The sequence below is a fragment of the Citrus sinensis genome, chromosome 1 (genome assembly GCF_022201045.2).
Source record: "Citrus sinensis cultivar Valencia sweet orange chromosome 1, DVS_A1.0, whole genome shotgun sequence".
NCBI lineage: Eukaryota > Viridiplantae > Streptophyta > Magnoliopsida > Sapindales > Rutaceae > Citrus > Citrus sinensis.
The window spans coordinates 17,034,832-17,056,466 of NC_068556.1; the positions used below are offsets into that span (position 1 = coordinate 17,034,832).

General features: G+C 35.6%; 3 protein-coding genes across 3 annotated transcripts; all 3 read right to left on the bottom strand.

Annotated features, from left to right (window-relative positions):
* Positions 1-32: 32 nt before the first annotated feature.
* LOC102619535 (uncharacterized) lies at positions 33-10,164 on the bottom strand. The gene is made up of 6 exons (XM_052435624.1): positions 8,087-10,164; positions 6,481-6,621; positions 4,601-6,362; positions 3,068-3,363; positions 1,305-2,164; positions 33-1,220 (listed from the first exon to the last, which is right to left on the bottom strand). Exons 1-6 carry the CDS (start codon positions 9,698-9,700, stop codon positions 41-43), a joined length of 5,853 nt encoding a protein of 1,950 aa, XP_052291584.1. The 5' UTR covers positions 9,701-10,164; the 3' UTR covers positions 33-40.
* An 809-nt stretch (positions 10,165-10,973) lies between these two features.
* On the bottom strand, positions 10,974-14,762 carry LOC102619240 (hypothetical protein). The gene is made up of 6 exons (XM_006464751.4): positions 14,311-14,762; positions 13,370-13,572; positions 12,766-12,846; positions 12,330-12,455; positions 11,652-11,784; positions 10,974-11,332 (listed from the first exon to the last, which is right to left on the bottom strand). The coding sequence occupies exons 1-6, from the start codon at positions 14,551-14,553 to the stop codon at positions 11,138-11,140; spliced, it is 981 nt and encodes a 326-aa protein (XP_006464814.1). The 5' UTR covers positions 14,554-14,762; the 3' UTR covers positions 10,974-11,137.
* Positions 14,763-17,104: 2,342 nt separating this feature from the next.
* Positions 17,105-21,047, bottom strand: LOC102618942 (E3 SUMO-protein ligase MMS21). The gene is made up of 7 exons (XM_006464750.4): positions 20,811-21,047; positions 19,881-19,952; positions 19,137-19,247; positions 18,942-19,049; positions 18,350-18,489; positions 17,604-17,689; positions 17,105-17,524 (listed from the first exon to the last, which is right to left on the bottom strand). Exons 1-7 carry the CDS (start codon positions 20,904-20,906, stop codon positions 17,376-17,378), a joined length of 762 nt encoding a protein of 253 aa, XP_006464813.1. The 5' UTR covers positions 20,907-21,047; the 3' UTR covers positions 17,105-17,375.
* Positions 21,048-21,635: the final 588 nt, after the last annotated feature.

Below are 21,635 nucleotides of genomic sequence, written 5' to 3' on the forward strand. Positions count from 1 at the left end.
AGGTAATTCAACATGAGGAACAAAAAAAAAAATTAACAAATCAATCAAAGGGCTGCTTCATCATTACTAATGACTTTATGAGAGAACAAAGGCACAATGTCTCAAATGTACAGTGAAAAGAACCATCTGTAATAGAATCTACAGGAACCAGAATGCCATCCCGTAAAACAAATTTTGGATCAAACCCCAAATGGGTATTTGTAGAAGTACTTGCTTCGGTTACACCTCCACCTAGAGAGTGACAACTGCATTCCATTGGTGCATCTAAACAATTTCCTGAACTTTTGCAGCAACATGTACTGAGTTCTGGACACTCCGACAACTCTGGATCTTCACATCTCACATCTTCCTCGATATCATTTCCACCACAACCAGCAAAATAAACTTTTCCAACTGCCGACAGAAGATCCACGGATAATGATGCAACAACATCATGGACATCCTCTGCCGTCCAATTGCTCCCACTCAATCCCAATGTATGAATAAGAATTTTCTTCATCAAGTTGTGGAGGGTGCATAAACATTCAGTGCAGCAACGATACATACATACAATGCCCGAGTCAGTAGAGAGACTGGTAGTTTTTCTTGAAGAGAAGTCGACATCAACTGTATGCTCCCAGGGATCAGCTTCACCATTGTTACAGGGAGGTTCGGTCTCTGTCATGGAAAAACCATTAATCTGGTCACAAGATTTTTGGGAATCTGAGAACACGGTAGCACCTAATTCACTTGCACTACAGGGCCCATTCTGGGAAATAACAACAGATTCTTGGAATGCAAATCCATTGGAATGTTTCAAGGACTCAGAATTTGTATCAACTGCAATATTCCCAGTCCTTTCTGACTCACATGGTCCCAGATTTGTACCGTTCTGTTCCTTTGTAGTATTACCAGTTGATTGATCAGCAACAGGAGAATTGTGAAGATTCTTGTCCAGTAAAGTATCAGGAAGGAGATTATGCCGCGAAGACCCTTCTTCAATTAGAATATCTCTCCCTGCAGTATCACTATCCCCACTGTTCAAGCTAAGGCCTCCTAAGTTTTCAGTGGCTGCTCCATCAGGCCTGTCTTCTGTCCCTTCTGATTCATGGATGCCTTTCTCAGAAACTTTTTGCTTACTTTCTTCTGTTTGAACTAAATTGCCTGTACATGTAAGACTCTCTGCACATCCCACAACATTAAGTTTAGGGCTTTCTTTCACCAGAGCATCCGACTCCAAACTGAAATAGAATAACTAATTGTTAGAAAATAATTGGAGAACAAAAATGGAAACACAAGCAAACAAGGATAATAGCAATTAACACCTCTGCAAGGCATATGCCCAGTTATTAACCACATCTTCCAGATAAGCCACTTGCGATAGAAGACGGACATATTGATACCTATCTTTCCCTGCTTGAACTTTTGCATTAATCTCTCCAACTAAGAGCTCAAGAACCCTCCTTACATCAGAGGAGACTTCTCTAAGTGAAACATACACACCTCTATATGCTGACAAGCCAACAGCAATTAGACCTCTTACTAAACCATATTTTTCCTTGCACTTAATACTGGTGGAACCACAAGCAACAACTACCTTCTCAACTGAATCATTAGGATGAATAATGCAAGAATTGAATGGCCATCCCTTCCAAGATCCACTTATGTCAGCACAAGGACCTTCCTTTAACTTTGATGTGACCCAACAAAGTTCAGCAAAATGAGGATATCGCAGAATCTGATTGCCAAATGTAGATATTGCTAATACTAAGCTTGATTTTCCCTTCAAAGTTCTATTGTTGGGTGGTGGTGGCCCTCTTACAGAGAAATCATCAGGACACTGGGGTTTTACCTCATGTTCATTGGCATTACCATGACTTGTATTGTGAAATTCAGTGTCAGTGCAGACTTCAGTAAAACCACAATCTTTGGGCACCTTCCAAGAAGTTTCACAGGGATGTGTTCTTTGATGAATTGACTGAACAACCAGTTGACTAACATCCCTCACTAACTCTGCTGCAGATAGATTGATCACTCTATCCCAGTTAAAGTTCCGGCCAAGCTGTATACAGAATCGGGGTATTGGGTGCTCCAAGGGCATTGACAGACTGCAGTTCGATGTATGACTCTCGAAAAACTGCCTTACTCTTTTGGGGAGTAACACATATGGAACTTCTGAAGTAGCCTGTAGGCACATAAAAGCATTAAATTTAAGCAACCACTTTTACGAACAATGGTTGCTATGAGCCTATGATACAGAGAAAGGAAATTTGATATGTAATTAAAATTCAACCAAATCATGATTAAAACTAGATCAATTCCTAAAGACTAATTGGAAAGTTTAGGATCGAGTTCTAAAATATTGTTTTCCTCTATCGTTGCTGAAAATATAAGGTAATTTATTTTTTCTTTGAGAACAAAGTTTTTCTTCGAGAACACTCATGAGATACACTAAATTAAAACAACTATTTTCCACTGCATGTATAAATAAAGAGAATTCCTACAGGTGACCTCTCTCTACCTTATATGTTCTTGTTTGAGAATCTAGCCACCATTTTCATGCCAGAGATATAATATTAGGTGACATGTACCACAAACAAATTCTATAAACATTTGAGTTTTTTTTCTCACTGTGCAGTATAGTGCAGAAACCAGTGAAAAGTAATGTGTATGAATAGCCTAAAGGACTAGGAAAATTGAAAAATTGAACCTTTGAGACTATTGACAACCCCTAATTTTGATGCAAACTCAATCATTTTTCTGTTTCAATTTGTCCATTTATTTCAATCTTTTATTTCTTTATTTTGCTCAACAGAAAAGCTGTGTCTAACTGTCTATCTAAAACAATAGTATAAATTAAACTGTGTGGCGCAACTAATTAGACACAAAAAACATTATTGTCAAGCCTTTCACCTAATAACTAAAATGAAATATGAGACGTGAAAAAATTGTTTACATTGATAAAACATAGCTAGAAATGGACAAAAGAAGTTTGGCAGAAAGAATCAATTGTTTTGTAAAATACTAATATACAGTTTAACTTCAAAAATATTAGAAAGGATCAACAGGTGAGGAGTTGCACTTGTACCAGAATCATCAGGGATGTAGACACACATATAGATTCCACCTGCTCAACAAATGTGCTCCAGGCATGTGAGTGACCATGGAATTCTGTGGGCCCTTCTGATTTGTGCTGCTGCAACCAGGAATCAGTATCCTTCTCAACAAATTGCCCATCGGCAAAACAAGATCCATTGCTCCTGGCAAGGTCATCGTTTGTTGCACATGAATCACTCTCCTCATTACCTTGTTGAAGTGTCTCCACAGCCCACAAATCTACTCGGGGCATGAACACAAAACACGACCCCACAGTAGAACATTTCACTGCCATGTCAATAGCTAATAGTTAGTACTTCTCAAACTAATCAAGAATGAACACTTCGTTACGGCATATTGATGCAAGTACTTAGAAGCTTTCTCATTCAACTATGCCCGGGAGTTCAAATTTCAGACTTAAAAGAGCTGTTGAATTTGAAACAAGTATCTAAACAAATGACTAAGGCAAACTCAAACATATAGTTTGGCATGTGTAAACAACCCCGAAACTAGCATACACAGGTTTGTACTGGAAATTTTCCACCAAGAACTCACTTAGCATATACGTTCATGAAGAATAGTGTATTTAGCAAAGTTGACAGTCGATCTCTGTCAGATTACATTGCTAAGTTGGTCAATTAATAATGTTTTCTATTTCCTAATAGTAAATACTAAATAATTCCTGGAGCAGAAACTATGTAGTGCTCTTTTCTGTTCCCAAACTGAGTTATTCAAACATGTAAGCACTTTTATTTGTTTTTTTTTTCTGTCAGTTTCTGGAGGACAATCTGACACAGATCGTAGTAATCTGAAGCCTCCCACACATTGCACAGACAATTAATAATGTTTTCTATTTCCTAATACTAAATACTAAATAATTCCTGGAGCAGAAACTATGTAGTGATCTTTTCTGTTCCCAAACTGAGTTATTCAAACATGTAAGCACTTTTAATTGTTATTTATTTATTTATTTATTTTTTTTATAAAGACACAAAAATATAAAAGATGAAGAATAATTACTATAAAGTGGAATGGTTATCCACCGAGTAAGCAAAAATCAAATTTTCTGTGCCATACAAAGATATAGCCAGACACCCATCGCCCCTCTAGAGGACTAAACCAGCCTTTACACTATCTCAACACCCCTCCAACTAAGACTAATAAAAAGAAAAAAGAAATGATCAATCTTGAAATGCCTTAGAAGTTGAAGCCCAAACAGAAGCTAGCATATGGACTCTATCCCATAAATCTTCAATGTTCATGTTTCTCAAAAATACAAGAGTTTCTTTCCTGTCAAATCACCCAAAATATAGCTGTACAAAAGCAGGTCACAAACTCTTAGCTATTTCTTTACCCCCTCTGTTTCTGAAGGACAATCTGACACAGATCGTAGTAATCTGAAGCCTCCCACACATTGCACAGACAATATTAGCCAGTCTCAGAGACCAAAACCGAAAGGTATGCAAGCACTATTACAAATAGGTCTGTACTATGAAATAAAGAAGCTAGAGAAAGGAGAACATACTTAGTAACAGTGTTAAACCCTGCACCAAATCACCACGTCCTTCTTGGGAAATAGTTGCCAAATCAACCTTCTGAATTTCTACATTTCCGATAAAAGAGTGAAGAAGACAAGCAGCAAGATGCCTCTGGCCTGATCCAGGACTTCCAGAAATCAAGACCCGAAATCCAGATCCCTTGCTAGCTGTACAAGATATATTTTGCAGTAAACTACAGTTTATACCATAACTATGCGCTATAGAAGGCTTACTATTAGCACAGTCATCATTACTATCACCAGCAAAAGCATCAAGACCAGAAAAGCTAGCCTCTCCGGTTATTATGCCAGCATATTGGAGCCTTCTCTCAATCTCCTTTGCAATGTCCGCTTCTTCAAGAAAATCATTAATATGTGACCACCAATGATCACTCAGCAGTTTCTTCTTATCCAAAGCAGAAACAATCACACTTTGAATCATCTTTGTAGCTTTAGTAAGAGAAGGAGGCAGCCATAGGCGTTCATCAAGATAAAGTGAAACAAGCAAGGTGGATAACGGTTGCAACAGACAAGGAATCAGATGGGATGGAAGAGGAGATGATACCAAATCATGAGCAGCAATTCCTGCTTCTCTTTTTGAGCATGGTGGAGGGGAACATGATAAAGCCTCCAACCAATCTCTTTCCTCCACAGCAAAGGAAGGAAGAGTAACACGTTTGGAGCAGAAAGCTTTTTCTGCAGCAGCAGACAATATTTCTTGCAGAGGAAAATTCCTTTTCAAAGCAATAATAGCGGCTTGAGTACAAAGAGCCTGCAGGTCAGCACCAGCAAAGCCTGCAGTTCTGGCTGCAATCCACTTTAGCAATGATCCAGTGACTGGTTTTGGCCACCTCTCTGTGTGAAGTGAGAGAATAGCAGCCCGGTCCTCCATTGATGGCAGCGGGAAATAGATCTCCCTATCAAATCTTCCAGGCCTCCTTAATGCCGGATCAACAGCTTCAGGACGATTTGTTGCACCTATCACAACCACTGAACCTCGAGATTTCAAACCATCCATTAAAGCAAGCAATGTAGACACAACTGAAGAATGCGTCTGATCTTGCTGCCTAGTCCGGCAAGGAGCTAATCCATCGATCTCATCAAAGAAAATTATTGAAGGTTGACACTTCTCAGCAACCTGAAACAAGAGTCTAAGCTGTCGCTCAGCATCACCAACATATTTTCCTAAGCAGTCTGCGCCTTTGCGCGCAAAATACGCTATTCGTTTGTCACCACGAGCACAAGAACCTATCAATGCCCGAACTACTAGCGTTTTACCTGTTCCAGGGTGCCCATGCAAAAGAACACCTCTAGGAGGAGTAAGGCCCAGATTGTCAAAGAATTCAGGATATAACAGTGGTAAAATAACAACTTCCTTCATACAACGAATAACATCTTGAAGCCCAGCAACAGATTCAAAACCCTCAAATAGTTTTCCACTATCAGAGTCTGAGCCACCAATATACACAGGTGCAATTCTCAACAAATCTCGATGCAGCCTCTTTCCTTCACGCTTTAAGAACTCCTCATCCTCACCGCAATTCTCCAACCATTTTTCTTCCGCCTCCATATCCTTTCGCCAAGCATCATTTGACAGCTTCCTAATTTCCATCTTCATTTTCCTAGCTTTCAACTTCTTTATTCTGGCTAAATATTGATCACCATAAGGTTGGAAAAGATGCCGATGATCTGTGCAAGCTATCAGAAATTTGCGGTGATCAAAAATGCACCCATTAGCTCGTGCACACGGCTGCAAAATATACACTGACATAAGCAACAAAATAAGGAAAATAAGGAACAAGATTTCTGGCTTCCTACGGTTGGGGAAAAGGAAAAACCAATCACTAACAAAATCAGATATTAAATACCAAGTGGTAAGTTCTCGGACACCGATCAACACGACATCCAATAGTTGCCCCAGGCCTCCCACACCGAGTGCATTTTAGTGCTCTTCCTCTGCAGAGGGCAGCCCTTATATTTTTTAAGCATCCGAGACCAGCAAAGTAAACCTGCAAACATGTATAATCATGTATGAAAATTTATTGGATGAAAAGAAATTTCAAAGATTGAGATGATGACCCAAAAATTCAAAAATATGAACAAAAAAGGATAGCAATAGCAAGTCAAAAAACAAAAAACAAACTTGTTGATACACAAGCAATGAAGAGTGTTTCTTACTTCCTACAAATATGTTCCATCACATGGCAGGACTACAGAGGTATAACATTAAGCCCTGATGATGTTAATGACACAATATCAATAATGATTCATGCTCAGAAGATAATCAGTGAGTCTTTTGAGCAGAAAGGGAATGGCCAAGCTGAGTCCACCAATAGGGATCCGCTCGGGAAGAGGAAGGATTTCAAGTAAAGATAATCAGTGAGATCTTTTGAGCAGAAAGCCACCAACCTTAATTCTGAGAAAGTATACCAACTTTTGTTAATTAAGAATAGACCACTACATAAAGAATAGAAGTGAAAAGAAGAATGAAGTTTCACAATTAAAATTTGTTATGCAATTTCAGTTCCAGGAAAACAGCAAATATCTGCAGCTAATCTCTTCAGATAGAGAAGCAACGAATTTCATGTACCATCAATTCCTCTGAAGATCCTGTCACCACCTTTCAAGTTCATTGTCTCAACAGGATCGTGAAAAAACAACAGAAGAAGTTGAATAAACCTCCACTTTACACCTTTAATCCAAGTATCAGAGGATAATATTTCACTGCAACCCCGAGGTAAATGGCATTGCCTTAACTATGATATCTAAACATTTGGATGGCCAAAATATGAACTCCAAAATTTCTCATTCAGTTCTAGCAAACTAATCAAATAATCTATTAGCCAAAAAAATTTCAAGTATTTAATGAAGATAATCAATTGATGATAATCAAACATCACCATCAGAAATTACCTTGTTCTTCAATAATGATATTCAGAAAGATAACTAGTTGAGCAATTCGAGTACATTTTTCATCATTTCTCTACCTCCACTCAATCAAGGTTTAATTAATGAAATGCCCAGTATGGGTTTCTAAGATCTAATTTGTGTTATTCTCCAAATAGCTTTATGTAAAAGCCTATACAAGCCTACACCTTCATACATAACGTCCAGACATTAGGAACATATCAACACATAAGCCTTCCCAGTCAAACATGGAGGTTGTCTTTTTGATATTCTTCGATTAATATAATTCCTTAGCTTCATATAAACTACATATACAATATACCCTGTGAAGTCATTAACTCTCACCAATCCTTTTGGTAAAATAGATACTTGATCTAAACAGAATCACAAAGAAGAAAATAGAAGCATGCATGTGGAAATAACAAATATTACTTATTCTTTGTACAAGGCAAAAAATGAGGAATCATTATCTCTAAAATCAGCATGAATACACTTTAATTCCATCCGCAAAACATAAATGGAAAGAGCTAAGCATGATTCATTTGCTAATCAGTCAAAAGAATGCACCTCTGGACTCCAGACAGCGCAGTGCTGATGAACCCAGGTTCCAGCAATGCCATAACGATCGTTTATAGGGCCCAAAAGACGACCAAGCCACCCAGGTTCATCACCAAATCCATCCCAAATGTCATAGTTAGGCTCCTCTGAAGCTGAAGACCCACTGTACACCTCATTTTCACTATCACCTGCATCCTGGATCAACCTCTTTGGAGGCTTACCATCATTTCCACACCCACATAAGCCACACCGCCTCCCCTGTTTAATGCGTGGCCAGCCAAGTGTACTGTCTGACCCAGGGTTAAAGGCATCCACCTTCGGAGCATTCTCACATTCCACAGGTTTTTCCTCAAGCATTGCAAGAAAGTCATCCTTTTGATGATCAGAACTTCCATCTTTCACTTCACTTGTGGAAATTCTGACATGTTCTCCACCATCTGGATGATCTTCTCCTTCATTATGTTCTCCACCAATTTGATGATCTTCTACTTCATCATGTTCTCCACCATCTCGATGATCTTCTACTTCATCATGTTCTCCACCATCTCGATGATCTTCTCCATCATGTTCTCCACCATCTCGATGATCTTCTCCATCATGTTCTCCACCATCTCGATGATCTTCTCCATCATGTTCTCCACCATCTTGATGATTTTCTCTTTCATCTCTATCCTCAAACTGCATCCTTTCTTTATCACTCTTTTCTGTTGTATCCATCACTTCCACATTTTCATCACCAATGCAGTCCTCCTTTAGCTCCTTATCACTTAATTCTTTTGTCTCCTCTTCCTCAATTAGCACTCTAGCATCAGCCTCAACTACTTCTGTTACGTTTTCAACGCCCAGTACACTTTCCGGAATCATCTTACTGTCCTCACCTTCATTGCCCACTACACTCTCTGGAATCGTCTTACTGTCCTCACGTTCATTGCGCACTACCTCCAATTCCTCCCCCCTCCCACTCTCCTCCTTCATCCCACGGGTCCCCACCTCTTCCTCCTTTTCATGCATTTCCTCTTCCTGCCCACTCTTCTCTGGTTCGTCCCCCAAATCATTCAACTCTTTGAACCTGTCCAGCTTCTCTGCTTTCGAAACCACCAAATCCCCACCTTCCGATCCCTTCTCCATACCAACCTCACTCTCAGCATCCTCATCCATTTCCCTAAAAAGCTTCCTCCTCCTACTCAGGTGACCACTCTCATCACTCTTAGCCCCAAACCCTACATTTCTCCCTCTTGACCTCAACCTCGATCCCCAAACCCCTGGCGAAACAGACTTCTCATTATCCTTCTCTTTAGCACTCCTTCTGCTACTATTCAAACTCTTACTAACATACAAATTCACTGTTTTATCCATTTTACGCCTCTTTTTAACTGGGGAGGGAGAGACATCAAGCAACACCGGAGCCCGTCTCACCCGGGAGCTTCTGCGGAGCTCCAAATTCCTGGCAGCTGACCCTGTCTCAGCAGCTTCATCATCATCCTCATTTGGTTCACCATGGTTCTTAGCATACTCCTCTTCACATATTGCATCAAGCCTCTTGTGCTTCTTTCGAAGCCGAGGCCCCGATACACTACCGTCCCTCTTCTTTGGCGAAGAAGAAGATGCCGTTGATAATTGCATTACCTTTGGAACAGTTAATATCCAGAAGTTCTATACGGATAATATCGTTTATATATGAAAAGAAAATATCTGTAATATCTGTCTATCCCTATGCGTTTACATAAAAAGAGTAAATTAGCGCAAATGAGTAGTGATCGATCTTGAATTTTGGCCAAATGGGTGTGTTATTAAGCAAAAGTTACAATGAAAATCATTCAAAAAGGAGATTTAGCTCCGTGGCTCACCTGTTTCTGCTAAGTTGAATGGCAGAGAATTCGATTTTTACATGAATCCATTCGTAGAACAAACAAAAGCAAATCCTAGCAATCGATTTGCTCTTGATTTTTTTTTTCCGTTTCGATTTTGGTTCTTTGTTTTTATTTTTTATTTTTATTTTTTGGGTCCGTCGATACGAATCCTTTTTAATTTCTTCTAAATTTTCTCTCGCTGCCCTGCCAAGCCTGCCTGTAACTTCTAGCAAGACTAGGGTTGCTCACCTGATTTTTTTTTTTCCCTTGTGAGAGACTTACCACACGCGCGCGTGGAATCACGCGTGAAGATAATTTGACGTATTCGGTGTTTGTAAAAAATTTTAGGAGTCGGATGTACCATCACTCACTTCTCAGTTCTCATTTTAATAAATTTAGTAGGTTTACTAAATTCGATTCAATACCACTGATATTATGCTATGCAATTTATTGATTTAAATAAAAGCTAGTGAGTCCTAGTAGACTTACAAAAGTATTTTATGATTAGAGTATAATTTGACTAGATTTATTTATTATATCATTTATATGGCTACTGGCTAGAATGATAATTTGGAAATTTTGGAGTGATTATTGAGAGTGGTGGACACGCGCTATGATGGGAATTGGAAGGGGATTGAGATAAGGTGATTTTGCTGATATTTTTTCAATTTTCCTACCAAAAATTTGCCGCCAATTATGCATAAATTGTTTGTGGCTGTGTGGTGTTGTGTTGTTGCATTGGTGAAGGACAACGGCTCTTTTTTAAAAGATTATAACTACATAATGGGACGCTTTTGTAAGGTCTCTCTCTCGAGCATTGGGGGATAAGGCATTAGGGTTTGTGTTTATTTGACTGTTTTCAAATTTCAGATGCAGAAACTTAAAATAAGATTAAAAGAATGAGAGCAGAAACTTAAAATAACCCTAGGATTGGTAGCTTTAAATGTTACTTTTTATGTTGGAAACGCCTAGTTTTTACAAATTTTCATAATGTACACCCTAAACAGCCGAATTTGCATTAAAGTAATGCAGTTTTTTGCACTAAAAGAAGCGAAGCACCACATTCATATATATCTCACCTGGACGCGCGCACGAAAAAGAGAGAGAGAGAGAGAGAGAGCATCTCAACTGTAGAATACGAGTAAATACAATTTGAATAAATAACAACCTGTCCAAAGAGCATTTTAGCTTGTACATCTTCCTTTCACTATCAAATACGATCCTCAAACAAATATTGAACATTTCGAGAATCAGGATTCCTCCGGGCAGTTATCTGCACACGTGCACCATCAGCAAGCATGCGCTGCAACACTCTGGTTATGTTCTTTGTGTCATCAATGCCAAGATGGTGACTTCCAAACATTGGCACTTGGCGGTTCTTCATCATTCCCATCATTCCCGTGGCCTGTGTTACATAGTTATGCAAAAGCATCAATTCTTTTTTCCTTTTATAAAAAATGAAGACAAATAGTGCATCTGGGTTCAGTACAATTACAAATTGGTCAGTCTATTAGTGGTTCGAGAAATAGAGCATTGAATCAACATTTAAAGCATATTACCTTGATACATATCATGTTAACTGAGCAACAACAGAAACTAAGTCACACACAGAGGAAGAAAGTCCCACTATTTTTCTCGAACAATTCTTACTATGATGATACATAGAGGGAAAAAGGACAACTTGTTAAGTGAAATTGGAAAGCTAAATTCTCGAGCAGTCTTACCTCACTCTTTCTAGGCTTATAAAAATTGTAGAAAACATCCTTCAGATTGATCCACTCCATGAAATATGGAGGAAGTTTGATCTGTGAGACTTTGCACTGATCAGGGACCTTTGTCTTCAAATCCCAGTTTCCACTATAATAGCAGTAGAAAAAAATAATTCAAAAAACCAAGTTGGACAAGTTCAAATTTTAACCAAGTTGAATACCATTCAAGTAATTTAGAAAAATTTGACCATTTGAATTGTCAGAAGTCGAATGTATTTTCAAGAGAAAGGAAAAAAAAAAAGTATCATAAGTGTACACGAGGCAAAGAGAACTTTGCAATTAAAAAACTTACGAGTAATAATTAATAATTCATTTGTTTCAAGAAGGAAAAATATCATTTATAAAACACTTTATAAACATCAAATGGTGGGCTGCCTAACTGAAGGTGAACTGACTGAGTATATTCTTATGAAAAGACGGTTTATTTATTGAAGCAATTGCCTGAAGCACCTTGACTCAGCTCAGGAACTATAGTCCCAAGGCAAAGGAAAGTGCCTTGCTGAAGTCACTAGCCCGATAAGGCAAGCAAGAGCACCTCTCTCACACACTAGGAACAGAAAAGGAGAGATGCAAATGACTTGCTTTGCATAAAGGTAAATTAATATGTCCATCTATAAATAAAGAGGGATTCACCAAGTAGCAAATGCTGCTCGCTTAAGATGACCACCTCGCCCCTTTTCCCACAAGTGATGCTGAATTAACCAAGCTTCAAATTGTTGAATAACTTCCTTAAATGGCAGAGCAGTATCATGCCAAACACTGCAAATTTAAACAATTTGCTATATCAATTTGTCACAAAAAGTTCAAAGTACATAAATTAGGACAAAAAAGAGACTTAAACTCAACAACTTCAGTGAGGAAAAGATATATGCCATACAAAATTTGCTTCCTGTCTATAGAATATATCATATAATCACATAAAGAACGCTATTAAAGTATCTGAAAATACAGAAGCAGTATAGACTGTAATGGTGTCAAATATGAGAACAAGGGAAAGATCTACTAATAATACTGTAACCATAAACAAAATACTAGTTTTATTAGGATCAATGACTGATAAGCTGCATACCGATCAACTCCAAATTTTCCATATTTTCCTTCAATGTACTTGTTTATGTGTTGTTCGCTCATTTTTGAGGGCCTCACAAACCTGTAGAAAAAGTAAAAAAAGTATTTATTTGTTTATTCAGCTGATATGATACTTGCATAGTTCCAAACCAATTAAAGACTAATTTAAAAGGTGAATTCCATAACTCAGACACCACAAGCAAACATGCTTGCATAAAGGTTCAACATGCTGACTCCTTCATAGGCATGCAAAAATGTCAAATGATATACTTTACTCTAATAATCATAGAGAACTGAAAATGAACTAGTCCAATCTTATCCCAGTTCTTACAGCCTAAGATGACCTCATCTTTTTATGACAGAACTATGACAGCTGCAAATGCTTGTAAACAGTAGGTGCACAAGTTCTCACTATATATTATTTCCAATAAATTTAAGGCCATGAAGATGCCTGATTTGAAGAAATTACAACGCAAGGAAAATATACAATACAATGCACCACTGAGCACATATTCAATTGACCAAATGCAAAGAACCAACAGGGAAATGCAGTTAATAATTTACCCACCATATGAGTATGTCATAAATAAAAAAAGAGCAGCAACCTGTGGAACAAATCTACAAAAGCCATGGTTTTTGCATCTATCATCAGAACAGGAAACTCAAGAATCTCAATTTTGCCCTCCAAATCGAGCACCAAGAAAAAATCTAAATCTTGAGAGCACTTGTGTTGAAAGGCAGCTGCATCAACTTGAAGATCCCTAGAGATATCGTGATTAAACTTCTCCAGATGCATAACATCATCCATCTAAAATGAAGAGGGCGTAATTCCAGTTACAAACCACGTTTCAAATTGCAAAGAAGAAAATAGATTCTGGAACACAATTCAAAACAACATTTGGAGAGAAAATGTAATCAAAAACACAGATTGCACAAGCATCCCAACTTCTAGAAACAAATGTGGTTGAATTTGTAAACTGGAACATTTTAGAAAAGTTATTGAAAGATACGAATTAAAAAGTTACCCGACAAAGTATGCCTTAAGGTGGCTGTTAATTATGAAAGGACATGAGTGAAAAATTCTTTTAATCCAAATCCACAGTAGGATGAAATAACTAGCTGTTAAGTATACACAGGAGCGTGGTAAGTAAAGTGCTAACAATAGAAGGCCAAGTAGGTACCACACACTTTAGCCATTGTGCTTTCAAACTTAAGCATAAGTAAACACCAGCAAGGGTGTTTAGAGATATACTTTCCAAATTAGCTTTGAAAATAAAGCAGAACCATAGCAGTTACAAACATCCCTTTGATCCTAAATCTCTCTCGGCCTATGTTTAATGTGAATCGTTATTATATACAAATAAATGCTTTCATTTGTGAGAACCAAACCTTACACCAAAGCAAGAACGAGGTTCGTGTACATTCATTGAAACATTTGATCGAACATGTGATATGCAATACGAAATTTGACAAACTGAAAAATCAAATGCAGAAAAGGTAGCTTATCTTCGCAAAAACGCAATAAAGGGTCAGCACAAAAAGTTACCATTGTACACTTTCCTTGCGTGAAGTACAAACACATTGGTCTCCATCGAGTACTTGCACCCTTCTGATGAGTCGAAGAAGAAGATGAAGAAGAAGAAGCTGAACATGAACAAGATATGTGCTGGGCACAAGTGAGTTTATGGGCACGAGTGAGAGGAACGGGAAGAGAAAATGGAAATGCAGAAAGAGAGTTGGGAGAGCCAAGGGGAGCAAATCTGGAGAGACAAATTTTTGAGAACGACATTGTCGTTTTCGAGTTTTGACGAATTCGACGTTTCGGTTTTTAATGGGCTTTTTCAGATGCAAGTCAGAAGTGGGGGATTTGGTTAAAATTGGCGGCTATTTCGTTTAGAATGTTTTCATCCTGGCCTTACCCATATCATTAATGGTTAGAACACGAACCAGAGGCCTCAAGGACTCAACATTATTGAGGGCACCAATCCAATAACGTGCTTATGGCTGATTCCTATCATAAAATTAATCTATTAACAATATGATTGTTCTTTTATGATGCCATAATTTTTTTAGGGTATCAATAATATGTTAATTGTGTGCCATTAAATTTAATTAATGGTAAATAATATTTATATTAAGGAAAAAATTAATAATTAAAAAATACTTGTAACCTGTTTGTCATCCGTTTAAGGGTGGAGAATTTTTGTAAAACAACCGTGACAACCCTTAGAGTTTAAAATAATTTCACATGGATAACATATTTTATTTAAAAATCATATTTCAATCCTCCTTTAAATTTGTAATGTGATAATTTTTTTTAAATAAATGTTTCTAAATCTATTACTATTTAAGTATAAGATATAAAATCTATTAGGTTATCTAAAACAAATCAAATAAGTTGCAATTGTAAAATTTATATATAATCTAATACCAATAAACGATACAACTAAGCACGTATATTTAACTAAATGTCATAATTACATCAATAAATTCATGGGTGAGATTGCTAGTAACCTAAGAAATATTTCATCACCCATGTTTTAATAAAATTTAACATCGCATATTAAAAGACTCATTATTTTATATACTATTAAAGACCATTGTATAATTTATCATGAAATATGTATTATTTTTAACACCCATTTGACATACCTATTCCACATGAATTTATAGTTTATGTTACAATTAATATTCTTACATGATAGTAAATTTAAATTTTACAAGCCTATATATTTTCATTTTATTTTCGAATATCACTTTGATAATTTCATAAAAGTCAAATCTAACATATAATCATGAAAGATTATTTTATTGATATCCTTTGATTGTAATTATACATTTTTATGTTACTTAGAGTCATTACTTTTATTATGGTAATTAATAGTGGCAATAAATAAAATATTATCTCCGATAATATTTACATGGGAAAGAATGAGAAAGAAATTCTTTAATATATTTTTATTTACATGGTAGGAAATTATCAAAGTCTTATAAAATTTAAGTTTCACAAGTCTATTTTCATTTTTTATTTTGAATATCACTTTTTTAATTTCATAATAGTTAAATCTAACATATATTCCTAATTAGCTTTAGTTTATGAATCATGAAAAATTATTTTATTGATATTCTTCGATTGTAATTATAATATTTTTATGTTACTAAGAGTCATTACTTTTATTATGATAATTAATGGAGAAAATAAATAAAATATTACGTCCAATAATATTAAACGGACAAAATGCGAAAAAAAAAATCCATTGTATGTTTTTATATTTCCATTATAAAAAAATATGGTTTGGATATTTTAACTTAAAAATTTAACACAAAAGTTGAGCTATTAATCTCTCACGGTCTAATAGTTGATATTAAAAGTCAAAGCAACATTTTATAATGTTATTTAAATCAAAATATTTCTCATGATGTAGTTATATAGACATATATATTTTTCAATAATAATTGTTGAATAAAATGTCTTTCATTTGCTGTGATTCATATAGTATCATTAAAAAAATATATAAAAATTATTTTATTAAAATACCTTCTACTATCATTATTGTTTAAGCATTAATGGTTTTGTAATTAAATTTATACAATATAAATTATTATAATACTTTGAAATATCTTTATATACAGTATTATTGAAATAACATTACTTGTTAATTACATTTATTTTAAGGTTATTATATATATTAATTTCAAATACTAAATGTAAAAGTAAAAAATTGTAAAGTGATAGATAGTACATAATAATTTTAATTAAAAAATTATTTGTATTTTTTTATTTTTTGGTGACTTAAAAATATTTATCCATTGAGTAAATAAAAAATAATTTAAAGCATGAAGAATTATCATAACTTACAAATTACCTATTACATAATTACTTATCCATTAAAATTAAATTAAGGGTGAAGTTTCTAATCTAAAATCTAATCATCTGATTTTTTATTATTGGACTTTTATCCCAACATAATAGAAAATTTCTTTTATCAATTAATTAAAAATAAATAAAAATCTTCATTTACTTGCAACCTAAAGGCTACCTGTTATTGTTTAAATAATTAATTTTTTATCCATTATATCAAATAAATGGTAGAGGTTAAATTACTAAAATTCAAGAGTTCATAACAATCCCATTATCAATGTTGTAAAAACTCCTTCAGCATTATAAAAAAATCCTTCAATTATATATTTTTCTATCTTGTTATTTCTCTTTTTTATAAGATAAGGAAATAGACAAAACACAAATTTATTGTTTAATATCTTACCTTTTTCAAAATTTAAATTTGGGTGGCTAGTTAAATAAAACTGCTTGAAACCACCCTGTCATGCCCCCAGCAGTGTAATTCAAATATTTGTTTCACTCAATAAGGACAATGCTAGTAATTTCATTTTAGACAAAAATTGATAGATTTAGATGTTTGAGAAAAATCGTTAGGCCAGTCAATTGATGCTCAAGACAAATTGATCGGCAACAGTTACAAAGCCAATCTAGCATCAGTTACTAATCTTTTCCCCCCAAAAGAGAATATGAAAGGTATACTAAGAAAGTGTAATTTGCACTCTTCTGTTCTAGAGATGGCATTTATGGAGTTCAGTTAGCTCTTAATTTCATCACTGGCTGTGTTCTTCATCAACTGCAGTGAAGTCTTCAATCATGTCAGTTCTAGCTGTTTCCTTACTCGTTCTTCGCATTTCATCAATATCGACAAGTAACAACGAGTCACAAACAACTTTTGAAACCTGCAGTTTCCTAGGGCAGCCTGAGAAGAAAAGTCAATTGTCAAAGATGAAGCAGATAACAACTAACTACATAATCAAAAAACAAAGCAAACAAGATACCTGCCACTGGGCATCGAGCATTGGCATTCTTGGATTTTATGTAGGCCTGGATTGCATTTTTTTCATATATATGCTTGCATTCTACACTGCAAAGGAGAATATACAAGAACGAAAGAGGTCATGTTGGAGACTTAGAAAGTCCGCTGTCTATGGGTTATAATTCTCAGCATATCTTTCCCAAGTTTTGATGGAATAATTTAATCCAGGCCTCGCCAACTTCTTAACTGCCGCAGGAAAAATAATACATGCATACTTAACCTACCATCAAGTAAGCAACACCTCTGCTTGTAGACTAGATGTAACTATTTCCATAACATCCAACATTGTTATTTGTTGCTATCAACATTGGCCACTCTTCATTCCGGTATTCAACTAATTTAAAAAGCACTTCACAGTTTGGGAAGGCACGGTTGCTTCCAAAAATTTGGCTTTCTTTTTATCTAATAATATCTTAATTCTATCATTCCCTTGAAAATATTATCCCCACCAATTTACACTTACATATATTATCTCATTCATATAGTGGGCAAAGTGAAGTCCCACTTGCCAGTCCAAGGAGGTATATATCCCCGTCATATTCCAGAACTTGCATGAAAAGCATATGCCCTTTCAGGTGGTATTTGAACACGCACTTTTTCCAGTTAAAATATAATTGGCAGCCAAAATGGTTACATCTTGGAAAATAACAATCTAAAGAACAAAAAGGAAGAAAAGAAAACCTAGGATATATTTGAAGGATTTGGTACCTGCGAACTGGTTCGGCTAATTCAGTGATGGGTTTTCCACTCAATGGGCAACTGATATTCAAAATATTGGATTGGGTACTGGTCATTACAATGTCTTCCTGCTCCTCACCTGGCATTAGTTCACCAGCATGATGAACATTCTGCACAAAGACAGTGAGAAAAACACCAGTTATATAATTAGACAAACAAACCCAAGGAGTCACTGACAGCCAATAGAATGTATCACCAATAAATATGGAAAATGATATACTCAAATTATGTTTTATTTTCAAGAAGTCAGAAAAAATTTGCATTGACTGCTGCAACAAGAGTTAAAGCAAGTCAAGCAGATCATAGAATGTTAATTATCTAAACTTAAGATCACTTTTGAAGTATTTATTCTTGCTGCATACACATCTTAATCCATTTTCACTTCATACATATAATTTTAAAGTATCTGTCAGTTGCAGAGAAATGTCTAATTGTTCACTCTGCACACGTATTCTATCTAAAGACTAAAATGGTGACCCCAATAATCAAAATTAACTCAATCTCTATTGGCAGAATCCAAGGATAATATTCATAGTTTTGTCCAAGATCTCAGGACGCATACCCAAACTGCTTCTCTGAATTTATGTAGTGGATCATTCGGTGGAACAGAAGAAGAAGCAGCCCTGGACTTTGCATCCTCATCCACAAGCAACTTCTTAAAATCAGTTAACTGCAGTTCAAAAATAAAACCAATAAAGTCTATTGGAGAGAAAAGCATGTGTACAGAATTGTCAATTGAACAAAGAAATTCAATCACCTCTGTCCCGGGCTGGTATGTATTCCCAACCGATTGAATGGCCGCTGAATGGTGTGTACAGTCTCCAAAAGCTTCCATCAACTGAATAGTAGCATCTTCTAGCTCCTTCACCTGCAATAGTGTACAATTATCAATTAATTAAACATGTCAAAAAGAAACTGCAGATCACATTGCATAATTCTGAATTGCAGTATACCAAGTGAAACATATAATACATCCAAAATAATATAACAGGGTTATTGTTCAGAAGAAAATGGAAACTACATTAACTGCAATTAATGCAATTCATAACAGAGCCAGGACTGAACATAAGAAACTAGAGTGGATGAATGCAGGATATGTAAAGAAATAAAAGATAAAAATCCTCTTGAAAAGAAATGGGACATGAATGTATATGGAAGCAGCAAAGAACTCAATCAAGTGGCAAAATCTTTATCAGGCATTATCTAGTCAACTAGTATGTGTATAGGCAATTGGAATCAAATCGTAGCTTCATCAAACAAGCCAAGGTTTGTGGATCAGGGAGAGGACTGAAGCACAACTTTTAATAAAAAATGAATAAAGATTTTATACAGCAATGTGAAGGAAGCTACAATTTTCTGCTTAGGAGCACAAAAATAAAAAAATCCAAAAACTTTGGTGTTATTTCAACATTCCAAATCTTCTGATAACCAGAATCATGTGAACTCACGTACATATACAACCAACCAAACACGTAGCCCTTCAGAATATCAATGAAAATACCATTTGAGACTGATTGTCCTTTTCCAAATCAACTGCGATTTCCTTTATCATACCCAAAGCCCTTCGGATTTCCTACAACAAAAAGTAAAAATTCCAAATGAAAGAACAGCCAATATTAGGGTTGAGATTCACTAGAAACTATTTAGTTATCACTTTCTTCTTGCTTCATTGAAGCAACATATCATGATTGATTTGGTTTAAATAGTAACATGTAAACGTTAATATTAAGTTTTAAATATGTTTTTGATTTAGCAAAAATACAGTAACACTTACACGAATGATGCATTTGGAATGCCCATTGGCAACATTAAAAGCACTCTTCAATATGCTTTGTAAGTGCTTTTCAATTGGTAGAAAACACTTAATACATAAAAGCACTTTTAAATAGACCTAATAACTCTTAAAATTTAAAATGCACTTCAATAAGATACAAGAAAACAGAACAACACAATTAGACTAACCACCAATAGTTTTCTATCACTTCAGATATGTTGCTTCCCGAACACAGCATTTGGAATGCCCATTGGCAACATTAAAAGCACTCTTCAATATGCTTTGTAAGTGCTTTTCAATTGGTAGAAAACACTTAATACATAAAAGCACTTTTCACAAAAGCACTTTTAAATAGACCTAATAACTCTTAAAATTTAAAATGCACTTCAATAAGATACAAGAAAACAGAACAACACAATGAGACTAACCACCAATAGTTTTCTATCACTTCAGATATGTTGCTTCCCGAACACAGCCTTAGTCTTTGAATTAGAGGAGTAATCATTATCTACCGATTAATTTCACACTCTTAAACAGAATTTATTACTATTTTAATTTTTGAAAAAATAAAAAAGATTTTCAAATTTTCTTTTTTCTTTTTAAGTTTACAAAAAGAAAACTGATTCTGAAATTGAAGGAGAACAGAAGAAGGCATACACCGATGACAGTATTATTGTCGTTATAGAGAGTTGTAGCAGCGTTTCGGATTCTTCCGGTGACGGCGTCGTGCCGAGAAGCCGAGGTTGATGCCATCTTCCGCAAAAACGCTGCGTTACTTTTGGGGAGTCGAATTGATAAATCTCTCCTTTGCTTCAGCTGTCTGGGGGTTCGTTTTGGAGGGAGGGCGAAGGAGTTTGGGATTGTTGAAGAGGGAAAATCCTTAGGCAAAACGCTTCGTTTCGTAAGGACTTAGGACACTTGTCGTACATTCAGTAATAATAAAAATAATAAAGATATTAATTTTTTTAACAAAAAATAATAAAGGCACCACTGGAAGGCGAAAGCTAAAAAAATCAGTGTATATGCACCCAGTTCGAGGTTACTGGCCAGGCCTACACTAATTATTTTTTTTTCACCTAACTAATAAAATTATGCTATACTAATTTTTACAAAATAATTTATTTTAGAACCTCATTAAGTTACGTTTAACGTAACATACAGCTGGTGATATGATTAGTTGGCCAATAAGTATATACCGGGTAAACATAACAATAATAAAATGGAATTGATTTACGCGGTTGGAAGCCGGTCACTGAAAAAAATCAACGCAGGAGACACCCTTCTACAGGCAGTTGTCTTTATTGTCAACTGTTCTGGTTTCTCGGACAACTCAGTCTTTTTCATTGAGTTAGAATCGCAATTTTGCAAGCTCAAATCTTTCTCGGCTACTGCCAAACCCAAAACCCATAGAATGATAATCATCATTATCACACTGAAAAACACACACAATCTCTTCATCATCATCATTCAAATCCAACTTCA

What these genes read in the sequence shown, in the direction of transcription:
- LOC102618942 (XM_006464750.4), bottom strand. Translation starts at nt 20,906, where the DNA reads ATGGCATCAACCTCGGCTTCTCGGCACGACGCCGTCACCGGAAGAATC. An exon ending in ACAATAATACTGTCATCGGT is followed by an intron (nt 19,953 to 20,810) that starts GTATGCCTTCTT and finishes TTTTTGTTGTAG; the next exon opens with GAAATCCGAAGGGCTTTGGG. An exon ending in AATTCAGAGAAGCAGTTTGG is followed by an intron (nt 18,490 to 18,941) that starts GTATGCGTCCTG and finishes GTCTTTGTGCAG; the next exon opens with AATGTTCATCATGCTGGTGA.
- LOC102619535 (XM_052435624.1), bottom strand. Translation starts at nt 9,700, where the DNA reads ATGCAATTATCAACGGCATCTTCTTCTTCGCCAAAGAAGAGGGACGGT. An exon ending in GTCCGAGAACTTACCACTTG is followed by an intron (nt 6,363 to 6,480) that starts GTATTTAATATC and finishes TATATTTTGCAG; the next exon opens with CCGTGTGCACGAGCTAATGG. An exon ending in CTACATCCCTGATGATTCTG is followed by an intron (nt 2,165 to 3,067) that starts GTACAAGTGCAA and finishes ATGTGCCTACAG; the next exon opens with GCTACTTCAGAAGTTCCATA.
- LOC102619240 (XM_006464751.4), bottom strand. Translation starts at nt 14,553, where the DNA reads ATGTCGTTCTCAAAAATTTGTCTCTCCAGATTTGCTCCCCTTGGCTCT. An exon ending in GGAAAATTTGGAGTTGATCG is followed by an intron (nt 12,456 to 12,765) that starts GTATGCAGCTTA and finishes TTAAATTTGCAG; the next exon opens with TGTTTGGCATGATACTGCTC. An exon ending in CGAGCAGCATTTGCTACTTG is followed by an intron (nt 11,785 to 12,329) that starts GTGAATCCCTCT and finishes CTGCTATTATAG; the next exon opens with TGGAAACTGGGATTTGAAGA.